This window comes from Pseudorca crassidens, chromosome 5 (assembly GCF_039906515.1).
Source record: "Pseudorca crassidens isolate mPseCra1 chromosome 5, mPseCra1.hap1, whole genome shotgun sequence".
Classification (NCBI taxonomy): domain Eukaryota; kingdom Metazoa; phylum Chordata; class Mammalia; order Artiodactyla; family Delphinidae; genus Pseudorca; species Pseudorca crassidens.
In genome coordinates this window covers 11009580-11036166 of record NC_090300.1, presented here as the reverse complement: position 1 = coordinate 11036166, position 26587 = coordinate 11009580, and the positions used below count along the sequence as shown (strand labels likewise).

The 26587-nt window shown below is 41.2% G+C and overlaps 2 protein-coding genes across 3 annotated transcripts in view; one reads left to right on the top strand and one right to left on the bottom strand.

The window, feature by feature from the left end:
* Nucleotides 1-8937, bottom strand: part of EFHB (EF-hand domain family member B) — a 48765-nt gene extending 39828 nt beyond the window's left edge. The window contains exon 1 of the mRNA XM_067737192.1: nt 8626-8937. Coding sequence (XP_067593293.1) covers nt 8626-8922 — 297 coding nt within the window. The 5' untranslated portion in view covers nt 8923-8937. The remainder of the gene's footprint in view (nt 1-8625) is intronic.
* A 6511-nt stretch (nt 8938-15448) lies between these two features.
* RAB5A (RAB5A, member RAS oncogene family) overlaps nt 15449-26587 on the top strand; it is a 29924-nt gene continuing 18785 nt past the window's right edge. The window contains exons 1-2 of one of the 2 annotated variants that reach the window (XM_067737381.1): nt 15449-15832; nt 18878-19133. In XM_067737381.1, coding sequence (XP_067593482.1) covers nt 18971-19133 — 163 coding nt within the window. In that variant the 5' untranslated portion in view covers nt 15449-15832; nt 18878-18970. The remainder of the gene's footprint in view (nt 15833-18877; nt 19134-26587) is intronic. The other variant, XM_067737380.1, reaches the window with a different exon arrangement.

Here is a 26587-nt window from a genome sequence, read left to right as displayed (position 1 = left end):
ACTGACAATAAGAAAGCACATCACATAGGCTGGATACCATTCTAAGGGCTTCCTATGTATTATTTCATTTAATACTCATAATGGTTTCCACAAGGTAGGTACTATTATCATCTCCCTCGTAAGCAAACTGAGGCACAGAGAGGTTGAGTAACAGGGTTACACTGCTCATATATTGGCAGATATCTGAGCCCAAGCAGGCTGGCTTCTGAGTCTCTACTCTTATCCGTCATGCCCTCCTGTCTCTCTAGTCGCTGCCTACTGGTGAGAGGGTGGGCTTTACCCCCAGCTGCTGGCCCTTGAAGGGCCCACTGGGAGAGGAAGCTAGGGAAACTGCACTACAGAAACTACACTTTTACTTACTAACGTCCCATTTTCAGCCTGGAGCTGCCCTCCTGCCTTATCTTTGGCTTGGAGTCTTTTGACTCCAAAAGGCACTTTGGGAAAATAAATCCACAGTTTTGGTAGAACGGAGTGGGAGCTGGTGGACAGAGGTGGGAATCATGGGAGCATAAAATGGAGGAGGGGAACTGGAAACCCAGCTACACTGAATTTGGACCTTCAACCAATCCTTCAGTTTTCAGATCCAAGTTTTACTACATCTTCTTCCACGGGCTGAGCTTCTCAGGGATTATACCAGGCAAATGGGATCATTTCTGGTGGAAATTACCACCTGATTTCCCTCATATTTCATTTCCCCCTGCAAAATCAGTGGCCATGTCTCCATCTTCTTATTTTCTAAAATTTATTGAAATTTTTAAACTGTTGTGTCCTCTTTTATTTTCTTTTTCCTCATGGTTTATTATCTTAAGAAAAAAACAACAACAATTACAGGCCACAAAAGTCAGGAAATTAGCATGGATATAATTCTAGTATCTAATATAAGGACCACATTCAAATATCACCAGTTGCCCCAGTACAGTCCTTTCTAGAAAAAGGAGTATATCCAAGGTCACAGCGTGAGTGCTTGGTTCCTCTGAAAACCAGACACCCCCATTAGCCATACAAGAGATTTATGAAGGGAAACACCTGTGAAAGATGAAGGGAGAGGCGGACGGTAGGCAGGGAGAGCTTTCAGACCATGCCACCTGTGAAGGGAGAGCAGGAAGGAAGTATTAAGAAGGGCTTCAGGCCACAGCACAGTTCTGAGAACACTTTGGCCAGGCCAGTGTGTGGTCTCTGAGACTACATTTCCCATTAAAGGAATCTGTGTTGGCCAAACAAGTTCAGTTCTAGAGTCCCTGCCTTGCTCTGTCCTGGGGAGTGTGGCCTGGTGAAGGAATGCTGCAGGGGATTCATGGGGCAGCAGGTGGAGGCTGTCAACCGGCTACACTCTTCCCGCCACCCCTGACCCCGGCCCAGACCCCCACCCAGCAGGTCCTCTTGAGGGTAGTCAGAATCCAAGTGCCTCGGTAACCAGCACACATGCATAGCATTTACTTGTCATGTCTGTTCTGTCTTCTTTGGTCAGGAACAGTTCCTAATGTTCTCTTGTCTTTTATGACCTTGACAATTTTTGAGTATAGGTCAGTTATTTTGTTAAATGATCCTCAGTTTGGGTTTGACTAGTGTTCTCTTATGATGAAAGTTATACATTTTTGTCAGGGCTATCAGAGAAACAATGCTGTGTTTTTCTACCAGGAAGCCCACACTGTCAATTTGTCCTATTAGTGTTAACTTTGATCACTAAAGGAAGGTAAAGCCAGCTAGGTTTCTCCACTGTAAAGTTTGTAATCAATAATTATTCTATGTAATGGATAAACAACAAGGTCCTACTGTAAAGCACAGGGAACTATATTCAATATCCTGTGATAAACGTACTGGAAAAGAATATAAAAAAGATTTATATGTGTAACTGAATCACATTGCTGTACGGCAGAGATTAACACAACATTGTAAATCAACTATGCATCAATTTAAAAAATTATTCTGTGTAAATATCCAGTTCCTCACTAAACTTTTACCTACTGTTTTAATATCCACTGATGACTCTGACCTAAATCATTACTACTATGACGGTTGCCAAATGGTGACTTTCTAATTCCATCATTCCATCTGTGCTATACTGCAAGGAATTATTTTTTTCTTGCTATTTTTTCAATCACTCATGTATTTATATCAGTATGGGCTCATGGATTTCTGTTTTATTCAATGGTAATTTCTTAATTGAAGTACAGTTCATTTACAATATTGTGTTAGTTTCCAGTTTACAGCAAAGTGATTTGGTTATTTTTTTCAATTTTTTTCCATAGTTTATTACAAGATATTGAATATAGCTCCCTGTGCTATACAGTAGGTCCTTGTTGTTCATCTATTTTATATATGGCAGTGTGTATCTGTTAATCCCAAACTCCTAATTTATCTCTCCCTCCCTTCTCCTTTTATTCAATATTAATTTTATTCAGTGCTCAAAGTATAACAGTTTGGGCCACTGGGAGCTTCTTCAAGCTTGTTTCTGTACCCCTTTAACATATCTGCATTATTCTTTGAGCACTTTCTTACTTTATAGTTCTCAAAGGTGTTCCAAGTTCATATCGTACTACACCAGCCCTAGAGTCAGCCATTCCCCCAAAGAGTCCTGATTCCTTTTAGTAGAGAATGATATTTAGAAATCAAGATCCCGGTTCTGGCGTGCTCATTGCTACTAAGTAAACATTGTTTCTAGATCCTCTTAGAGGATGGAGCTAGGAAATGTGTGGTGTATACACACCCCACACATTTGCATCTATATCAATTCTATGATACTCTGTTTAGTTAAATGTTTAGCTTAGATATTGACATGGATATAGACATAGATGATATAGATATAGATGATATAGACATAGACATAGACATAGTACCATGAGTTTCCACCAATACCTCCAATCACAATCCAACACAACAGGATTCCTTCTATCCTTCTCCTTTTCGTATTAGTAAGTTTTTTCTCTACCAGTAAGAAACCTGGCTTCTACTGTTCTCGGTCTTTACTTATCTGCTCAGGCCCTCTGTCTGTAATCAAACTCCCAACTGCACTGACCACCTCCTCCCTCAGGCACCTCCTTCCTCAGTTCCCAGCCACAGCAGTGCCACCTCCCTTGGCCAGCTCGTCAGTTGGTCCCCAGTATTACAGGTTTCAGTGACCAAGTATGATTCAAGTCAACTCAGGAAGGTTGATATGAGACCATTTTCAGCTGCTAAAGACCCACTGACCCATAATCATCCAAACTCCGTGTGGGCTGGCATAATGGTCCGATCTCTCCCTTGGTCAAGATCACTCTGTTTTGCTCATAGATATCCCTAACTCGGAAAATCTCAGCAAAAATTTAGGAATGATGGCATCAATCTTTCTGCCCAGAAGGCCCTGAACCCGTTAGGCAAATAAAACCACCCACTTCGCAGAATTCTGCAGAGATTGGCTCTTTGCAAATTCAGACAAAATGAATCTTTGTGACTTTTTTTTTTTTTTTTTTTTTTGAGTATCAGGGCTTGCATGACTATCAGGTTCTCACAAGATTTACAAATAGGTGACCCCTTTGCCTCTACCCATCCACCAAATAGCTATCAGGGTCTCTTTGTGTAGAAGAGGAAAAAAATAAGGCATCCCTTTGCATGACATTTACCACATTGTAAAATCATTGGTCTATTGGTCTCAAGTCTCTAGACTGTAAGGTTTTTGGAAAGCCAGTACTGTATCATTTTTCATCTTTGTAGCCCTAGCACCTAACATACTGTCTAGTCATTGTAGACAATACTATCTTTTTAAAACCTTTCTTTGAAACTTTCCTTCCTTCCTCCTCTTTGTACTTCAGGCTTCAATACCATTTATCAATGCACTTTGTAAGGTTCAGTTGTTTAGTCTTAATAACCCCAAGGTTTCTGCCATAGTCAGTGCATTAATGTCAATCAAGGGACAGTATCAGGATGTCTTGGAGAAATGACCATTAGAGAGATTTTGATCTCTACCAGAGTGCTGTCCAAGAGCCCTTCCAAGGGTCTACACAGAGAGGACCTCGTTTTACCAGACTCTTTAGTTCTTGAAGAGCACTCCAAAAATCTCCTCTTGGGCCACCATTTCTTGGCTTTTCCTGAATACAGGTCCTTGCTGCTATACCAATAACTGTACCAGCAGTCATTGCTGCTATACCAATGCTGTTATACCAATGACTGTACCAGCAGTCATTGCTGCTATACCAATGACTATACCAGCAGGATTAGAAGGCCTAATGGGGTCTCATAAATCCATCAGAGCAGACCTTCACTTGCAGCCAACTCTGGGCAGCAACTTCAAACCACAGGATGAGTGTCCTTACAATGAGATGCATCTGTTCCCCTCCCCCCAACACTGGAACGGCCTCTCGTGGAGATGACAGTTTCCTGAGCGCACCCTGATGAAAAGCTAGTGTCCTCGCAGGCTGATTTTAGCAGGTTCTTCACAGAGGTATTTCCATCTGAGCTCTGCTCACTGTCATACTTGAAAATGGGTTTTGACCTCTCCCAAATGAACTTCTTCCCTTCTCTGAAACTGGATGAACTCAGGGGCACCAAATACTTCACCAGCCCATCCCTTGATCAGGATGCTGGGGATCTCCTATTCTTTTCCTTTCAGTTGTACGCGTTCCACTAAGCCTACGAGAAGTAGATAATGCACACGATATCTAAACTCTTACAAGCATAAAGAAAATGAAAATATGGAAGTCTTCTCAATTCTTTTCATGTGCTAGCATCCCCCTAATACCAAACTCCAAGAAGGATAACCCAAAAAGGAAAACTGTGTCCAATATTACATGGGATCGTAGATGCAAAAACCCCACTAAAAAACTGGCAAATCAAACCCTAGAATATATTATAATAATAATATATCACAACCAAGTAGGGTTTAGCCCCAAAATATGAAGATGGTTTGTTATTAGAAAATTAATCATATTGATTCAGAAAAAGATATATTTCAACAAATGTGGGGAAAGCTCTTCATAGTTCAAGCTCTATTCCTGACTTTTAAACATACTTAGCAAACTGGGAATGGATATGGCAAAAATAATACTTAATGGTGAACCGTTAGAATCATTCCCATTAAAGTCTGAAAAGCGACTTTTCAATATTGTATTATTGATCGTAGGCAATGCAGTGAGATAGGAAATTGAAATGAGAGTTAGATATATTAAAGTAGGAAAGACAAAAGTGTCAATATGATTGTCTACCTAGCAAATCCAAAAGAAATAATAAGCAATTAAGACCAATCAGAGTTCAGCAAGATGACCAGATATAAGAATAAAAAAAACCAAAACAATGAAAACAAACATATGAAACAATTTTCAAACTCATTATAAATCAAAGAAATGTGAATTAAAACAATGCCTTACAAATCATTATTAATTTTTAAAACTTAGTGGTACAATCTTTTAGGAAGGGATTTGGCAACAAGAACCAGAGAAAGATTCATCGTTTAGCTTCTGTTGAAACTCTATCCTAAGGAAATATTCTAAGACATATACATAAAGAAGTTCATAGACTATTTTTACAGAAAAATCTGGAAAAAAATCTATTGTCCAAAAAGAGAGGGAATGAGTTATCTAAAGAATCATATATGGTACACACTACCAAGCGTAAGATAGATAGCTAGTGGGAGGCAGCTGCATAGCACAGGGAGATCAGCTCGGTGCTTTGTGACCACCTGGAGGGGTGGGATAGGGAGGGCGGGAGGGAGGGAGATGCAGGAGGGAGGAGATATGGGAACATATGCATATGTACAACTGATTCACTTTGTTATAAAGCAGAAACTAACACACCATTGTAAAGCAATTATACTCCAATAAAGATGTAAAAAAAAAAGGAAGCATATATGGGCTTAAAGGAATATTGCTTTTATCACTAAAACATCTTTTAAGTTCTCTGTAATAACACTGAAAAATTTATTAAATAATAGTAAGTGAAAAGTCAAGACAATTTTTATGCTTGCTGTAACAACTACATAAAAATGATTAGGAGAAAAGTGTCATGGGAAGTATAGTACAGTCTAGAACTCAGACTCTTAAATTGGAAGTGGTGACTTCAAATCCTGGGGCTACTACTTCTTAGCTGTAAGACTTTGGCCAAATTATTTAATTTTCCTCAGTTTCCTCACCGGTAAAGAGTTAATACCTGCAAAGCTCCATGGGTAGCGATGTTGATATAGTAAAGCCACTGATAACAATTAATGTGAGGGCAGCAAAGTGCCAGTAGGCGTAGTGTTAGGGTGATAAGATTATTGTGTTTTCATTCCTGTTTTCTAAAATTTCCATGTTATTATCTTTGTTTTATAGTGAAAGTAGATATTTTAATATTTAAAAAATTATTTTAAAAGGAACCTTGTTTCTAATCTAGGCTAATCTCTCCTCTGGCCTGTGATCCCGTTTCCACTCCCTCCTGCTTATCTGGGGTCTGGTTCCACCGATTATCTCGTTTGTGTTATCTCAAACTCCCCTACTGATTCACTAAATAAATAAAATTATTCCTAAATGGAATCTTTACTCTGTTCTCTTCACTGTCACACTTCTTAGGAGAAAAAAAAAAGTTACAATAGTTTTCTCCAATTCTAATTTCACTCTTCAGTATATTGGAATCTGCATTCTCACTATGTTGCTAATTCCCTTAATGCCCAAAGCTAATTCATCTTTATTCTATTTACCCTATCGGAGACGTTTTAACACTGCTGGTCACTTCCTCCTTGAAGCTCTCTTCCCTGTCCTCTCACATTTTTTTTTTTTTTCCTCTCACATTTAGAAAGGAGGACGTGAGAGGTAGCAGGAAGCAGAGGTTTTAGAACTGCCTGTATTGGAAACCGGAAGCTGGTTTCTCCTTGTATGTGAGATCAGGTCTGAAGCCATAGACCCATAGACTGCAGAACCGATCCAGAAAGGAGAAGCAGGCATGGTCAAGTGAGAAGAGAGTGGCTGGGGAAATCCAATAACGGAACCAGAAAGCAAAGTAGGTCAAAGACAAAAGAACACCCTGACTCCCAAGGGGAACAAAAGTCTGCAGATGCCAAAAAAAAAGTTCTGCAGAATCCCTGTGACCACTTCAGCAGAATTGTGTTCTCTAATGTCCCCTTTACTCCCAGAATACTTTAAGGATGCTCCCTTTATGTTGCTCAATACCACCCTCTCAGACTCACCTTTTTCTTCTCTGTTTTTTCTCCCACTTAATCATCCAGGCTTCCTTCCATTTATCAAACATATATTTACTGAATGACCAGTATAAGCTGGACATCATGATATGCCATGAAGCGACATGATAAATAAGAGAAAATCCTTGTCCTCAAGAACTCACCTAGTTGACATTTCTTTCTCTGATCATCTCATGTGTTTCCCAAGGTAAGATCTTGCCTAGACCTTCTTTGTCCCATTTCCACCCATGGCTCCAACTGTCTGCCTGGCTTTTTCATCTGATACCCTGTAAATAACTGAAACTCAGGATGGCCAACACCAGATATTCATGTGTCACCAAACCAGAAGATGTCTCATTATCAAACTAGAAACTCCTAAGTCATCCATTAACTTCCCTCTCTTTCACCACATAGATCCACAACTGGACGGCAATTCTTAACAATACCGTCTCCTAAAAGGTTCTCAGAATTGCTCTCTCCTCTCCAATTCTTTCCAACTCTACGTTAATTTCAGGCCATCATTACCCTGAAATAACCTTCTAACTTTTTCCTGTCATCCAATATCTTCCCCTTCCAGTCCACCATTATTATTGATATCAGAATTATCTTTCCAAAAGGCAAATTTTATTCATTTCTTCCCTCATGAAGATCCACCATTGCTTCTGTACCCATACGTTTTACCCCTGCATTCGGGACGTTTAGATTTCTTCTTCATCTCTTACCACCATGCTGGCTAAACAGAATTGCTTATACCTCCCGACACAAGAAGCTTTGGTCACACTCCATGCCATTCTTTGCCCAAGATGCTCCAACCGTTTCCATCTGACAAATACTGACACCTTTCTAAATTAGCTGAAATATTACTTGCTCTGTAAAGCCTTTCCTATCTCCTCCAAAACAATTGTCCAAACTCTCCATTGCGCTTCATATTTAGAGTGTACTTCTATTAAGGAAGAATGTTTTCTATGCATTTAGACATCTATATAATATTTGTTTAGTTATTGCCTCCAACATTGGAGTGAGAGCCTAAACCCATGGGATTAGAATCATGTGCTTCTCATTTGATAGTGCCCTGGACCCAGCATAAGGACCACCACAAGTCTTTGCTGAAAGAATAAATAACTCACAGAGTAATGAATAGAAAAAGCAAACTGTTTTTGGAAAAAGTACATGAATATTAGGATATAACATGTATTACAGTTGGAGGGTTGAGAAAATGCAGATTGAGGAATGAAATGTAGGTCAAAGGAGAAAGGAGGGAGAAATCAAGAGGACCCATTCGTGTGCACAGAAAACAAAGCTGACATTAGAAAAGAAGGCAGAGAGTCAGAGGAGATCGGACAGAATAACAGCTGGAAAGAGTCTCTTGGGACAAGGAATATCAGAATCTCAACAAAATCTCTGCAATTTGACTCTGCAAATCCAAACAAGTCTCACTCGTTTATCATCTTGATAGAGACATGGCTATACATAGTTCCTACGGAAAGTACTAGGAAAAAACTTACACTTGGCCAGCAAGGCAACCGATCAAAAAATTTCCCAGAGTATATGGGTCTGATGCGTTCTGGAGGTTCTACTCCTGGTTCAATGTTCTCAGTCTCCCTTTGCTCTTCAGGTTGTTGAGCCAACTGGCACTCAGAAGGTTCTATCACCAAGCCCATTTGGGGTTCTGTAGGCTTAGTTTCATCTGGATCCTCTGGTTGGGGGAACCCCATGTCCACCTCCACAGGAGGCTGCATCTCCACGCTGGGCTTCATCACCACACAGGTGGACTCTTTTTCCAGTCCCCGTCTAGGTTCCATACCCAAAGTAGGTTGCTTCCCCACTGAAGCCCCTAACTCTTCAGGGTCACCAGACACAGGACATCTCCTGCTGCCTAGAGTCTGTGGACTTTCACACACCAGGCCCAGTGGAGACTGTGTTACCCTTCCAGGACGACACCCTGCCAGAAAACGCTCATTTTCTAAACCTGCTCTTCCTGGCAACATTCTCAGAGGACATTTTGTTTCCTGTGAGGCTGAGACCCTGCTGACTCCTAAATTACTCCCGTCCATGAAAGTCCTAGAAATATTCTGTCTTTTTAATCTTATATCAAGCCCATTGCTCGATGGACATTTTGTTTCCCATGAAGCCATCCTCTCCTCATATTTATTACTGCATGGAGAATCTTCTTTTCCTAATCCCACTCTGAGCCCCAACTCCGTGGGAGATGTTGTTCCCATGAAGACCCTTCTCTCTCCTAAGTCATCTTTTCCTTCCTGGGTGAGTGCCACGTCCATGCTCAGGGGAGATTTCCTCTCAGATACCGTCATTCCTCCAAGGGCACTCATCTCTAAGGGGTAAGCTGCACCTGGCTAGAGGGAAGATCCCAATCCCTTGGAGCGCCCCAACCCTTTGGGGGACCCCGCTCTTCCGAAAGAGCACATCTCCACTCGGACTTCCTGCCCACTGCTTCCTGCCCGCCACTTCACACCTAGCAGAATTCACTGGGGAAAAGAAGATGGAGGTCTGTTTACCCAGTTACCTGGGAAACGGGGGCGGGGCTTGGAGCGCAGCTCTTTCCAGGGCAGGACCCCCACCCATCTCTCTCCCTTTTTCTCCTCTCCCCCACTCTCTCCTCTTTCTCTCTCCCTCATTCCCCCTATTCTCCCTTATTCCTTCTCTCTTTTTCCCCCCCTTCTTTAGTTGATTTGGAGGGCAGGAAAACTTGAAGGATGTGGTCTTGGGCTCCAGATCAAATGACCCCAAACTTCTCTTTGGTTTCCCAAGCAACGCGGTCCCGTTAGGATGGGTTCAGCCAGGGGCCTACTCCTGGCCACGGGCCTATTAATTTTACTGGCGATCAGAGAATAAATAACCCTCTTTCTGGTGGTGACCACCAATTTTAGATCCTTCCTTGTGAAAGTACATGCACACTGCATGTAGTTCTTTCAGCACTTAGGACATCCTTTAAAAATTCTGTAAAGTTACTATATTTGGCAGCTGTGGTAAGGAACATCTTAAAGTCTTTGAAAACACACTCCAATAAATAGGCTTTAAATAGCATTTCAAGTAAATATATTAAAATTTGAAATGCGTTACACAGTAATGCATATTGACTTTTTAAAATAATGTGGCGAACTCAAAATTAAGTATGCGATTTTTTTTAAACTCAAGGTTTAATGAATGTATATTTGGTGAATATTTGTCATGTTCTACACATACAGGGGATACAGAACACCTCGCTTAGAATTTGAATGAAATTTATGAGATTCCACTTTTTTAAGAAAGCCTCATGAAAAACTTGCAAAGTCCAAATTTTTTTTTTTTTTTTTTTTTTTTCTGTACGCGGGCCTCTCACTGTTGTGGCCTCTCCCGTTGCGGAGCACAGGCTCCGGACGCGCAGGCTCTGCAGCCATGGCTCACGGGGCCCAGCCGCTCTGCGGCATGTGGGATCCTCCCGGACCGGGACACGAACCCGTGTTTCCTGCATCGGCAGGCGGACTCTCAACCACTGCGCTACCAGGGAAGCCCCCAAATTTTTTTAAAAAGTGGTTAAGGGATACTATTTTACATTTGTAAAAACAGTGTACTGTAATTTTCTAGATAGCTAGTATACATATTCTTCTCCCCCTAAGCAATTTAAATGACTTGATTGTGTGTAAATCAAGGTATGTCTGTATAAGTGTTCATTCGATTCTTTTGTTTACAACTATCTACAGTACTGAGTCCTCATTTTGTGTCAGTTCTGGGAATACAATGGACTAAGCCAATCCCTACCTCATAGAATTTATATTCTAGTAGGGATAGATAACCATCAAGTAAAGCAATAAATAAGATCATTTCACATGATGAGTGATGAGTACCGTGAAGAAAACAGAACACTTTGATGTGGAGGGAAGCTACTTTAGAATTGATGGGCTTAGAAATCCCTTAGGTATGTGACCTTGAGCTGAGGCTTTCATGATGCCCTACAAAGACACTAGCTTTTAAACCTGAATAGCTCAAGTTTCCATAGCCTTTTTCTCACTGCCTTGCCACCATGCCTACAATTCCTTATGCCAGAATTACCTTTCGGTTTGTCTCCAGACAGTCCCATTTAAAAGTGAATGTTACCATTCATTACCATCTATGCAAAGAGTCATTCTTCAACTACACAATGGAAAGATTTCCTGGAGGAGAAGGTAGAAGACATGGAGTGTTGTGGATGATTGAGAGATGCAAGGTGCTGGGAATTCCTGAGTCGGTGTTTAGAGATTTGAGGGCAAAGGCAGCACTAAGGGCAGTGTTCAGTTCTGCATGACTTTATTTAGGCTCCATCCATTTTGTAGCTTCCTTAAGAAATTTTACCACCTAGTAGTTAAACAGGAGAGAAGGGGGCAGGGCACAACCTTTAAAAGAATAACATAGCCCGAGGACACGACATAAACAGATTAGAACAAAATAGGTCCAAGATGGTGGACAAGTCGACTTCCACTAGACCTAGAGCCTCAGTATATGATCATTGTAACACATCAGCAAGCTGATGACACACCCACAGGCGCCGTGACAGTTCCAAGACCAACCATAAAGGTCAAAAAGTGGGCGGTGGGCTTCCCTGGTGGCGCAGTGGTTGAGAGTCCGCCTGCCGATGCAGGGGACACGGGTTCGTGCCCCGGTCTGGGAAGATCCCACATGCCGCGGAGCGGCTAGGCCCGTGAGCCATGGCCACTGAGCCTGCGCGTCCGGAGCCTGTGCTCTGCAACGGGAGAGGCCCCAACAGTGAGAGGCCCGCACACCGCAAAAAAAAAAAAAAAAAAAGTGGGCGGTGGCCCCATTCCTAGAAATCCCCATCTCTTCCCCAAAATAGCTGGAATACTCCTCCCACTCTTTAGCCTATGAAATTACCCACCCCTATAAAAACTGACAACCCCCCTACCCTGGTGCTCTTCTCACCTTCTGAGATGGCCCACACTCTGTCTATGGAGTGTGTTTCTCTCTAAATAAATCCACTTCTTACCTATCACTTTGTCTCTCACTGAATTCTTTCTGCGATGAGACATCAAGAACATGAGCTTCATTAAGTCCTGAGACTAGGTGTGATCTCCATTAAAAGACCATGGGTTCAAGTCCCAATCTGGGTTTTGGCTGGGTTTGGGTCCCGGCCTGTGGGTTCAAGTCCCACTCCAAGTTACACGGTTTCAGTAGGATCTCCCATTTGCTACTAGAATGTATCCAATTATCAGTCCTCCTCAGTTATCCAGAGTTAGGGGGAAAAAAAACACAGGCCTATTGCGAGTGGCAGTACAAGAGCAAAGCTTTACTGTGGCATTTCCATCTCTCCAAAATTACCACTGGATCTTAGAGGTACCAGCCACTGGAGCAGAACTCCCCAGGCAAACATTATGACTAAACTATAAAATACTGTGGAATATATTCATGAATACAGAGAATTGGGGTTTTTTGGCCTTGCCTCACAGCTTGCAGGATCTTAGTTCCCTGACCATTGAACCCAGGCCCCAGCAATGAAAGTACTGCTAACCTCTGGAAAGCCAGGAATTCCCTCACGAAGGAAGTGAATTAAAAGACAAAATTGGTAGAAAGTCGGACTCCCCTGCTGGTCCAGTGGTTAAGACTCTGCTCTGTGCTCCCAATGCAGAGAGCCCGGTTTCGACCTCTGGTCGGGGAACTAGATCCTGCATGCATGCCACAACTAAGAAATCTGCATGCCTCAACAAAGATCCTGTGTGCCTCACCTGAGACGCGGCACAGCCAAAATAAATAAATAAATAAATATTTTAAAAATTGGTAGAATGAAATGAATGAGGAAGCAATACCCTAGAACAATGATGGGGAGTTCCTAACAATGTATAAATTTCAGCATCCAGGTGTTATTTGTGAGGACTTAAGTCAAATGTTCACCATTCTAAATGTAATTAAGCTTGGGAATTCCCTGGTGGTTCAGTAGTTAGTGACTCAGTGCTTTCACTGTGGAAGGCGGGGTTTTATCCCTGGTCAGGGAACTAAGATTGCACAAGCTGCATGGTGTGGCAAAAAAAAAAATGCAATTAAGCTCACAAATTTTGGGGAGTCCCTATGATATCAATCAAAGTTCCTCTGAAAGGAAGTTAAATCATGAATAAATTATGGTCCTGGTCCTTAAGAACTTTAAAATCCTAATGGGAATGAAAGCCTGAGGAGGAAAGTCTAGGCAGGTACTCTCTAACTGTAAAATAAGGCAGATACATATTAGAACTATTACAGACAGTAAAGTATCATGAAACTACAGGAAAAAGATCACTAAATCCAGTAGAAGTAGCCTCAGATGCCATCCAGAGGAGTTGGCATCCTGGCCAAGGTGAGACCTGCAGTGATGAGAGGTAGTGGTATTCCAAGGTGCAGAGAACAAAGTGATCAAAGATGCCAAGATGGAAACACACAGGCGACACTCTGGGAACACAGAGTAGACTGGTATGATTAGGTCACAAGGCAAGAGTTTGGGGAGAGGGAGGCTTTAGAAACAGAATGAAAGAAACATGGGTTGGGACCAGAGTTGAAGAACTTTGTACTCTATTTAGCAATTGCATATTTTTGAGTAGGAGAGTGACTGGCCAAAGTGTAAAGAATGGGTTGAAAAGGCAGGAGCGTGCATTAATTTCAGCTTGTACAAATACTACCATGGCCCAGGCTTTGGGATTAGAGCTTAGATTTGGGATTAGAGAATTTTGGGTGACAGAATGGGACAACGAAGAGCTGAAGATGATTCTGCTCTTTCAAGTCTAGGTGACTGGGAGGCTGTTAATACCAGTCACCAAGCAGAAGCACATTTGGGATGGAATAGGTTTGGTTTGGGGCATACTGTTGACATGCCAAAACTGATGTGACATATCCTATTTCCTGATTATTCCTGGGATTGTCCAAGAGGTATCACCATGACTAACATACCATATTGGAACCACCCCTTGGGATAAAGTGCCACAGACACCGTTTGCACATGACACATAATGTTCTTGGGGTAACTGGGAGGTTGATCTGAAAGGCTGGCTGTTCAAGGGTTCAAATCACCTTCATTGCAAAATGTTGACTGAGCACCGACAGGATACCTTAGGCCAAGTACACATCTAGACGATCAAAACTGATGGCCACACGGCAGGGCTATAAATAGTAAACAGCAAACTGAAAAAGCAACCCTCATCCTGAGGAAAAATCGATTTAACATTCTCCCAAATTCCGAAAGGAATTTTTTATTTTGTTTCAGATGCCCAGCCAGGGACTGTTGTGTGAGATGGAGCCAAAACAGCTTGCCTTAAGTAGGTCTGCAATGGAGGCTAATGAATGTATTGGGTTCTTTTACTGGAACTGTGCTTAAGAACTCAGATTCTGGAGCCAGCCCGCAGGTTAGAACACAATTTCATCACCTACTCCGCGGTGATTTTGGACAAGTTACACAATCTCTGTGCCTCAAATTCTTTACCTGTAAAACAGGCACGGCACATTCATGAATTCCACAGCCACGACTGAAGACTCCTGGCTGCCAGCTGCTGTGCTAGACAGCGGCGAGGACCACTTTGGGTAGGTAATATTCCAATGTAGAGGGAGGCGGACGATAGAGCTAGTTTCAGAGTGAGAGCCCCATAGCGTAGGAAGAAAATGGGATAATTTCTGTAAAGCGTTTAGTGCAGTAACCCGCGACGGGAAATTCTTTATAAAAGCTACCTATTATTTTATAACTTGCCCCTTCGCACCCAAAACAGGTAGGCTCTCAAGAAAAGCAAGTTATTGAAAATGTCCCCGCCTAAAGACAACTTTCGGGGGTCGGGGGAGGATCGCATCCTCCTCCCTGGAGTCAATGCCCCTTACCTATCCACCCATCCCTAGGGACGTGTTGGAAGGCTCTCTTGTGCTAGAAAAGCCCCCACAAAAAAGCCCCTAAGCCGAGGGGGCATTGTTGGGCTGTTGCAGAGGTAGGGGAAGGGGAACTGACAGCTAATATTCACAGAGAAAATTTCGCCGCCCCACACCGCCTGGGAGTAACAAACCCAAGCTCTTCTGGGCTCCCCCTAGAGCAGGCCGGCCAAGGAGTGTCCCCGCCTCGTCCCCGCCCTCGGCCACGGGGAGCCACCGACCACCGCCCAGATAACAATGGCGCCGACGGGGGCGGGGCCGCGCGCGCCCCGGGGAAGCGGGCAAGGGGAGGCGGCCCGCGGCCGTAGCCGACCCCGCGGCTCGCTGGGGTCACGTGACGCGGCCGCCCCGCCCCGCGGCCCAGCCCGGACTCTTAAGGCTCTGAGAGGGGGCGGGGGAGCGGATAGAACGGGCGGACGGGGAACGACCGGAAGTGACGAAGGGGCGTAGTCTGCGACGTGCGGCGACGTGGCGGCGAGGCCGGCGCCGGGCGGCGGAAGTGGCTACCGCGCTGGGACTGGAGTGTTTGTGTTTTGGTTAGCGAAGGAGCCGGCGGCCGGCCTGAGGGGAGGAGGGAGGAGGAGGAAGATTTAGTGGGAACTCGAGCGCCGGCGGCGGCGGAGGAGGAGAAAGCAAAGAGGAAGGCGGAGCGGCGAGAGGCGGAGACGGAGACCGACGGGGGCGGCACCGCGGCACGAGCCCCGCACCGTCCAGTCTGAGGGGAGCGGCGAGACGAGGAGACGCGCCACCAGCCACCACCGCCGCCTCAGCCTCAGCCTCCTCTCGGGCTCCGCCTGGGACCTGCAGCCGGAAGCTTCGGCGCCGCGGCCCCGCGAGCTGCGGACTCAGGTAACCGAGCCGGCCCTCCGCCTGCGCGGAGCGGGTCGGGACCCCGGGTGGTCCGCGGGCCCTGCCGGCGCGGAGTCCTCCGCCCTTCCCTCTCGCGCGTCGGGGCCCGAGACTGGAGATGGGCCGAACCCGGCGTCTCGACCCACCGGCCCTGGTGACTCATCCTTCGAGGGGCTTCGGAGGCCAGGATTTGGGGACCGGCCGAGGGAGCGACGGGTGTCACCCTGTTCCCTTCTCAAGATGGCGCCGCGAGAGAGGGCCGGAGGCCGCGGTTCCGCCTGCTCCGTCCTGGCAGCCCGGGGTTGGGGGGGGGGTGGTCTCCGGCCAGAAGCAAGCCGGATTCCGGGGAGGAGGATGGGAGAGACGGCCCAGGGGCCTGGCGGAGCCTGCCTGCTCGGGCGATCGGAGCTGGTGTCAGTTGCTCAGGTGCTCTCGAAGGAGGAACTGGGGCTTCCAGCAGGTGTGAATTTGGGGAGCTCCGCCTACCCCCCGACTCCCTGAGCCGGGTAATGGAGGGAGGAGGCGGCTCGGGAAGCCGGGCTGTCTAGGGACTCTTGTCTCATCGTTGGAAGGTGGTGAACCGCAGCCTTAAACAACTCGGCACAACTAGGTCGCTGAACACACTCACTGGATAGAGCCCTCTAAACGTGCTCTGTTGTTCGCCTCCCTGGAAGCTGGTTATCCTCCTGAGACTCAGACTTTTTCAAGCTCTGAACGTCATAATTCACATATTTGGTTTTTGTTTTTTGCTGAAGTGGTGCCTAAGTGTCCAGTCAATTGCCTTTCACATAACTAGTAGGGAAAAAACCCACATGGACACCACTGCGGTAATTCAGGACAGCTCAGAAACTTTATTCTTAGTGTAAAATGGGGATAATAAAAAGAGCTCGTAGGGTTGCTGTGAGCCTAATTCATAGGATGGTGCTTGGCACAAAATAAGTACCCAGAAACGTAAGCTGCTGTTAGTTTTCGTCAAGGAGCACCCAGGAGGACTTTAACTCTAGAATGCCAGGTGTTTTCAAAAGATTTAAAATGCACTTTGTGCAAAATCTTGTGCTTTTGTGAAACAAAAGTTTAAGTAGTGAATGCAACTATTACAAAATGTAACTTTTAACCTTAATGTTATGCTAACTGTATATTTATAATTAGATTCAGATATGTTTTGTTTGAGATCCTTGGAGGGAACTATAATGCAAGGCTTTAAACCTTAAAAGACAAAACTAAATCATAATCTTTTTTAATGGGCATCTGATGTTTTCCGTGCAATTTTGGGAGGACTGGAAATTCGGAGCATGTTGTCCTTGATGAGTAATTCAGTTTGCTGTTTTGTAGGTAATCAGACAGCTGGGAAGTGTTTTAGTTGCTATCGTATGTACTATCTGAAGGTGTGTTGGTGCATTTTCAGTCTACCTGACTTTCTTTTGATACTTGGTCATTATTTCATCAAAGGGGCACTTTAATTGCCAATTTTAAATCCCTGCTGTGTGTTGACCACTGTATTAGAAACTTTTTACATATATAGTTTCTTGTTTACTTCCCACAGCAGTTATGAAAGTTAGGTATACTGGAAATAGAGGCTTTGAAATGAAAGCACTTGCTCCAGCAGAAATTGGTATAGCTAGCCAGGATTAGATCCCCAAATCTGATATGTTTTTGGGGTGGTAGGAGGATAGATGTGGGGTTGGAGCATTTTTTTATTACAGAAAATTTTTTAAATGTACAGAAGTAGGAAGAATAGTATAATGAACCCATCACCCTAGCTTCAGTTATTTTATGGCCAATCTTGTTTTATTTACGCCCCCATTGTTTGGAAGCAACTCAGACCTATTATTTCATTTGTCAGTATTTCAATACGTATTACTAAAAGGTAAGGACTCTTCAAAGCTGCTGTTCAGGTAAGGCAGAGGTGATTTTATTGCCATGAATGTAAGGTCTCATGGATATGTTTATTAATGAGTTCGTGGTCAAGAGGGATTCTTGTATAAACTAATTTCATGGGTAAGGCACATATCTTATTAGGTACCTAAATGAAATAGAACAGTGATTTGAGAAGGGGAATCATCAGATTTAATGTTATTAGCACATGATCAGCTTTTGATTAAAGATGGAAGAAAACTATGATGATTGATTTGTGAATAGATGGGAAAAGAGTTCTTTGAAAGTTCCCTAATTCTTTGAGATTGAAAATTAGCGTTCTTAGATAATAGTAGAAGACATAGAAGTTGCCCTTCAGGCTAGCTTTTTCTAAATGTGTTAAATAGAAAGTAACGACACATTTGTTAGCTCCAGAACTACAGAAAAGTATAACTAAGACACTAATTCACTCACCACATAGAGAACCACAGTTAACAGTTCCACGTCTGATATACTTGAGCACATCAGAAAACAGTTTTAAGTCTTTTAGGCACCAGACACACCACCTACTTAATATATTTGTTGCTCCAAAACTACCGTTAAATAAACAAAAAACATGTACTGTTTAACAGAAGCCTTCAAATAATAATGGCCAACATTTATTGAGCTGTTACTGTGTTCTAAGGTCTATTCTAAGAGCTTTCCACTTATTAACTTAATTTTACTCAAAACTGTTTTAACCTAAGTACTTGAGTCACCTTTCAGGTTGCCAGGGTTTGAAACTCAGCTCTGTTGAAGCTCTGTCACAGTAACTGTGTGACCTCAAGTTACTTAACCTCTCTGTGCCTGTTTTCCTCATTTTTAAGGATTGTAATAGTCAACTTTATAGGATTGTTGAGTGGCTGTGTTAAGTACTTAAAATCACCTGGCACAAAATTGAGTCTTTGATAAAGGTTAGCTTTAAAATGTTTTAAAAGCCTTGATTACAGCATGATTTTAGGCTCAAATCTCATGCCTTTACAGTACTCACAAAGGTAGTGAATTAAACTAAATGACACTCGGTGTCTATTAGAGATTATAATTGTCATGCAATAATGTGTTACAGGCAGAATTTACCAAAGTGATTAATAGTAGATTTGCTTTGTTTTGCTGATTTGTATACTTAATTACTTCATATTTGTTTTTTTACAGGTTTCTCTACCTCCAGAAAGAAAAAAATTGACACCTTGCATCCTGGAAGTTCATTTAAGAGACTGAAATTAGGGACTTCTTTCAAATTTGGACATGGCTAATCGAGGAGCAACAAGACCCAATGGGCCAAATACTGGAAATAAAATATGCCAGTTCAAATTAGTACTTCTGGGAGAGTCTGCTGTTGGCAAATCGAGCCTGGTGCTTCGTTTTGTGAAGGGCCAATTTCATGAATTTCAAGAGAGTACCATTGGGGGTAAGATTTTCTTTTATCCCTTCTTCATTTAATTGAATCATACATTGACAAATAAGATTTTGCTGTTCTGATTGTATGATGATAGGTACTAAGTAGGTCTCAGAGTGAAGAGCTGAGCAGCAGGCTCAAGCTTTATAACTTGGTTTTTGTTAAGGTAATGTTGTTTAATATTTCGATTTACTGGTTATCCCCAAGATGGTTATATGGAAGCTAAAACACAGATGTAAACATGAGTGGAATCAATGTCCCCAAGTATAAGATTTGATTGATATCTTTCTTGATAATGATTAGAAGCTTCTTCAAGTTAATACATGTTTGTGCTGAATTATATTGGCTTTAGAATGAATAGTGAAAATAGTAAAAGTAAATAGTAAAAGAGTTAACATTAAAATTCTAATTCTAAATAACTGAGGGAAGAGAAAAAGTGAGTGATTAATGAAGAGGGACATGAAAGGGAAATGGGACCTGGAGAGAAAGATGGAAGGAGAGGGGAAAGAGGTAGAGTAAGCACTGCTTACAGTGTTTTTGGTAAGACTGAGGCAAGGGGACGGTAAGATACAGGACAAAGAGGAGACAACTAACAGAGCATTGCTGTGAATAGAAGACAAGAAATTAGATAATTGAACCTCATCAGAGAAATCCACAACTGTATATAGCAGCGGGGCAAAACAGCCTTTTTTGGGCGTCAGTTTCATCTGCCAAATGAAGCTTTTGAATTAGGTACTGTGTGGACAGCTTTAAGATCCGTGGTATTTTGCAAGGGGTGTGTAACTAAGCAGTACCATATTTTTTCCAGGTATTTTATACGTTTTAAAGTCTTACTTTTGAAATATGTAAGGCAGATACCCATTGGCATGTAGCAACTTCTTGGAGTCCGTCTTTCAGGAGCATAACTTTATGCTATGCATTGAGTATATGTTCTCAAGTAAGTACACTTGAGAATTTTATTTGTAGTTTCAGATCCTCCCAATAAGATAAATTACAGAACTCTAGTATCTCCTGGCTTTTCCCTACATACAAGAAATGTAGTAGATAAGTGGTATTTCCACTTTAATAGACTCAGCAGTATAACAGTGATTGTCAGCCCCCTCCATTTGTATGTCATGTTACAATGTGATCCCATTTTAGTATTTTATGGTTTTTATAATGGATGAGCATCAAAAGTATAGTCCATACCATGCAGCTTTTATTTTGATTCAGAAATCTTGGTATTTTAAAAAGCTTTAATGAAGTGTATCACACGTTCTTTGTGGTTTCTTTGTGAATACATTTGTGTGTGTGTATACCGTTTAATAATGAAATATAAAAATATGTATACGTATGATTTAATAATGAAGTATTACCTCTCAAGCTTTAGCCTCCTCCAGAAAGCAAATTGGGCCAAAGTTAACTAGCCCACATGGTAGGAAGAGTTTTAAAGAGTTTGAGGTTATGTCCACCCACCTTAAACTGGTGCAAAAAGTTAGTCATTATAACTGCTTTTTGGCAAGTGATTGTCAGTTGCAGCATTTTCCAAAGTACATATGCATCGTAGGCAAAATACCTGGGCCGATATGTTTGGGACTTGCTATGTGCTAACCCTGCCCCCCTTCACAGTGCATATTAAAATAACAAAAACACTGAAGTACTGTAGTAAAGAACTTAACTCCTGGGAAATGTAGCCTAAGACTAGAACTTTGTTTTTGTTTTGGTTACTCCCGATTATCTTCGAAATGTATTTTTTCCTAATGACATCTAAGGAAGGACATTTAAAAGAGAAATTTAACCCCTTATCAGTTCATCAACATAAATATACATATTCTCTGATATGTGTGTATGGGAGTGTATATATATATACACATATATATATACACACATATATATATATATATAATCTCCATTTCCATTTAATACCAGTACCAATTGTCTACATTTCATTAATGAAATTGTCAAAAGGTTTTCATTCTAACACATAAAACTTCCTTAATATTTTCTACGAGTACAGATTGAGCTGGCTTTTTAAACCAACTTTAGGACTTTAATTACATCCCAATTTCTATGTTATTGGTTACTGGCTGGATACCTTTCCACTATGTTGACCACATATTAATATCCTTAGGAGGTATGACAGTGCCATTATGATTACAGCTGTGAGCCCTGGATTTTTTGTTTGTTTTTGAGAGATAACTGACATAATATTGTGTAAGTTTAAGGTGTAAGACGTATTGGTTTAACTTGCCTACAGTTGAGCACTGTTTTTTGTATGCTCTTTGCTAGCAGCTCTTCACTCTTAAGGACTAGATTAGAATCTAAGCATTTAAGGATCTCAAGGTTTGAGCTATTTAAGGTCTGTAACTTGTAGGTAATATGTCTTTTTGTTTTGGCTGATGTGTGGTAGGAGCTGTCTAAAAATGAATCTAGCCAGATGTTTTACATTTCATCTGTTCTTTATTTTTTACTTAACTGTTGATGTTTAATAACATTAGTTGCGGTCTGAAGAGCTCACTTAAAATTTTCATCTCTGGTTGTGTTGTAAGGTGGAAATCATATACTGCACTCTTGAATTTGTGTATTCTAGAACCTTATATTCATCAAGAACATCAAGGTTTCTTTAGTTTTTGTGGTTCTTCCTAAACACGATAGCTTGATTTAAGAATCCATGTCGTCTCACAATACCCCACACCCCTGCCCCTTGGCTCTATAGCACTCATAATGAGATAGATAGTTAGGTGGTGGGTTTAGCGCTTTGGGGAGTTCTAGCTTATTTGTAGGGGTTTAAAGTCTGCATGACATTTACGTTCCCATTGTTTGTCTAAGACTAGCCCATAAGGTTAGCAGGGAGCATTAGGCTCAGAGGGTTGTCATCCTTCTTGCTATTTCATCTGGAGGCACATAGCTCTTCAGTAAATACTTGTTGGATGTTTGGACTGGCCATCTTTCATTTAACACCTTGAACACCTAAAGATTTATTTTAAGTTTTAACAAATCTTCCACGTGATTCTAGTACATGCCAAAGTTTGAGAACCCCTGCTTTCTGTGTTCTGAGGAGCCAGTATTACATTTACACTACATATTAAAGTTCTCCCACAAATGGAATAATTGCTTTTCCTTTTTTTAAACTGTAGGATTTTTTTAAAACTTGCTGTTCATCTAACTCCTCCAGTTTGAGAATTTCAAGTATTATGTACTTGGTTACATTACATATTAACCTGTTATTTGTTTGTATGGGAACCCCTTCCTGTTAACCTGCTAGGCCTCTTTAAGAGAGCATGGCTCCTTCTCTGTTCCATCAAGGATACCCTGCCTTGTCTTTACTTACGGGAGTTAGAATATCCATAGTTTTCAGTTATCTGTACTGATGCTGTTCCCTTTTATTGCCACAAATAATCAAGGACTGGTTATACACGAAATTAAAGAAATAAGTGCCTTCTTTTTTAAGCTATTTTCAGCAGTTATTAACCCTAAGTAGAGTGTCTGAAATAATTATTTCAGGGTTGTTTTTACTGGAAGAACAAAGTTTATTCTATATTTAACATCCGTCCAGTTTTCTCTAAGGGGCTACCAGGACTTGTTTCTATTCAGATTCAAAAACATCTGGGGGAAAAATTATTAAAATTAAGAAAAACAAGGTTGGTTTCAAAGTTATTATTAACAGTCTTTTACCTTACCTTATCAATTTACAACCAGGACCTTCTTAAGAGTCGAGCGTGTGGTTAAGAAAGGGGTGGCGAGCGGCTCTATATCCACATTGTTTGATTTAAAATTCTAGCTCCAGCACATACCACGTATCATCTGAGGCAAGTCATACCCAGCTTTATTTGTGTCTTATATGAAATGGAAATAATAGTACCTTACTTGAGGTTTTTGGTAAGGATTAAATGAAAGTGCATATACATTTCTTGGCACAATGCCTAGCATTGAGTAAAATGCTTATTAAATATTAGCTATTACCATCACCACCATTACTTTTTGCTGAGTCATTTTTATCACTGTTGATATTTTTGTTGTATTGTCATGACATGATATTATTTTAGAACCGTGACTTTTCCACCTAGTGCAGAGCATTCAATTTAGGATTTGACAGTGTTAAAGAATTTTATGTCCAGATTTTCTCCTCTTGGAAGATAAAGTTTCTTATTAAAATTTATAGGAACAAATGAGATGTAAAAAACTTTATGAGCAGGTACTTCCTAAATTTGAGCCTTTCCAAAAATGGAGTTTTTGCAGATTCCTTCAAGTAAATAGCATGAACATATACAACTAAGTTTCTTTAAGTTCTGTATGGTAGATTCTTGCTTAACCCTCCCACCATTTGTTGATTTTCAAAAAAGCGGTTATTTATGTATGTTACATTAAATGCCTGCTCCCCACATCAACTAAGATATTTTGGAAGTTTTCTCAGAGAGAGAAATTACACAGTTAGATAGAATACGACATGTATGTACATACTAAATTTGCTTCCTAAACTGAAAAATAAAAGCAGCTAGAAAATTTAAATCTGAATAACTCATGTTTTTCCTGTAGTAGTAAGCTTTCTACTATTGCCCTTCACTTGTTAGCTGTAAGAAAGACTTGTTTGTGTAATTGTAATGTGTGCATTTGTTTACTTCCTTTATCTTTTTGCATCTGCATATTGTTTTCAATTAAAAGTACTTTTGAGAAAGGATAGAAGACCTAGGGACAAACCACCAGCATGTAGTTTGCAATTCATGAGAAAAATGCTTTTTGAAATATTCATTATTCTTTCTGTTACAGTGAGAGTTAAAATTTGTGGGAGTTTATCTTTTGGTTCTAATTGAAAGAATATTACCTTTCTGCATAATAATATTTCCTTCTAGAAAGTACATATTCAGTATTTGAGATAGGTTGTATTACTAGGAGAAATTGGTAAAGATTTGGTATTTTATATGTTTGTACCAGTTCTGACCTAAAAAATTTTAATAGTCTTAACATCAGTTATTCCCCAGTGTTCCAGTTTAAAATGTTATCATATGTGGCTACTGAAGCATTGCTGTGAATTAGGAGCCAATAAGCTTAGCTTCAATCCTGGCTTCCTTTTACAAACAGCACTGTTTACACATTTATAAAATGAGAAGAGTAAGCTAAATAAGGATTCTTTTATGGCAGACTTTTTTTAAAGTGTGTACTCTCCTCCACATTAAACAATGCAATCAGTATAGTTAAACCTTTTCTTCCTCTTAAAATTTATTTCACAATTTGGGATCATGAACGTCTGTTTTTGCCCTGTCTTACTTAATTCATCGATGCCCTCTGGTGTTGCTGAAGTGTTCAAAGCTGTTTGGTAGAATGATTTTGCCAGTTAGCTCTAAGTATGGTGAACTACTTCTGTTGATTCACTAATTTGCTGGGAAATAAGATTATCAAGCTTTTCAGAAATTCATTTACTCAACAAATTTACCAACCTCCTAGCACTGTGCTGAATATTAGAAACCAAAGTTAACCTTTCCACCTTTTGGGTCTTACACCATAGTAATCTGAGGTTACTTATATGCAGTCTTCCTTACGATGCATGCTGAATTAATTCATCATTTGGAGTTATCATTGAGAGCCTTTTGTTGCCAGGCCTCTTGGTGGCAAATAGGGATGTATTAGAGTGAGAAAGGCAGCAGGAGTAATTCCAGAGGCGTTTGATTTTTGATCATTGGCTATTTTGATGTAAACATGAACTGCAACTACCAAATTACTAAATTCCTCAAGATGAGAGTGAAGTCACATATTGGATTTTGAAAATAAGAAATAATCCTTAGAATTTTACAAGTGTTACAAAACAGTATTTGAGGGAAGTGCTGGTGAACAACATTCACCCTCTTTTCCAGGTAATATAGATGAGGAAGGGTAACAGCAGGATGAGGAACCAGTCATTTGTGGTTTTAGCCTGTTTGCAAAGCTGAAGATAGCAGTCACTCTTTGGATTCAAAAAGAAGAGATACCTTGATGATATGGGACTGTAGTCACTCTAATGATCAGGCACCTTCAGCGTTTCTCAGTTAAAAAAATAGTTACTTAGGGATTTCAGTGGTTCAGTGGTTAGGACTCCTGCTTCCACAGCCAGGGGGTGCGGGTTCGATCCCTAGTTGGGGAATTAAGATCCCACGTGCCATGTAGCACGGCCAATTAAAAAAAAAAGTTATTTATCCTCACATAGAACGAGAGCCAAGAGGGGTTCCACTTAGTTGATACCAATTCTATTTGAGGTGTAATGTGAATGTATCTTGGACACATAGGGTCCTTTAATATTAGAGGGCTTGAACTTGAACTTAGACAATCCTAACTTTCTCATCTATTGTATTCATAACTAATTTGTAAATTTTAGAAAAATGTGACTTCTAGGAAGTACAGGGTAATTTTAGGATAGCTTGTAAGGTAATTTTTAAGTTAGCTCCATGTCATATGATGCAGTCATAGAGCTTATACAGCATTCTCACAGTGTCATCTGGACCTTACCATAGCTATATGAGGAAATACTAATCTTATAGATGAGGAAACTGAGGCAACAAAAGTGATTTGCCTGAGGTTTTGCAACTAAGTGACAGCTGGGATTAAAGACAGATCTTTCTTCATTGCCACCTGTATTCTGGAATTGATAAAGTTTAGGGTCAGGATATGCATGACATAAGCATTCTGTTATAAAATGTGTGGTACTTGGCAGGTACAGAGCCCCTTATATATCGATTTATTGATATAAGGAAAATAATGTGAAAGTATTTTTAAATAAAAATTCAAATCACTCATGTTCCAAAGTGAGCACCACTGTTCATTTTTATGCCCTCCACATGTATCACATTTTTATTATTTCATTGATTTGTTCTTATAAGTCAAATCTCAAATGGTTGACATCGAAAAGTCTCCCTCCTGTCTTCTACCCACTTAGTTCTTTTTCCCAGAGGTAGTGTTACTTTGTCCTTGCAAAGTTACTATTATATTTATATCTGTGTATTTTCTCCTTTTTACGCAATTTGAAACATACCAGACCTACTGTAGTATACTTTTTATTTTTCACTTTAATACTGTCCCAGTTATCTACTGCTCAGAAACAAATGAACCCAAAGCTTAGTCATTTAAAACAATTATTATCTCTTTTGTTTCTGGGGGTTGAGTGGGCTTAGGTGATTTTCTGATGTCATGGGTGGCAGTCAGTGCTGGGGCTAGAATCATCTCAACACATCTGGCAGCTCATTCTGGCTGTTGGTTGGGACCTCAGCTGGGGCTGTCAGCCAGAACACCTGCATGTGGCCTTGCCACCTGGTTTGGGTTTCCTCACAGCATGATGGCTGGGTTCAAACATGAATATCCCCAAAATACCAGGCAGAGGCTGGGTAGCTTTTTATGACCTACCTCCCAGAAGTTCACATAGATAGTGTCAATTATGTTCATATCACAGGCTTGTACAGATTTGAGGAAAGTGTCAGTGTCATGTTGTCACAAGAATGTATGTGAAATCTTCTGGCCATCTT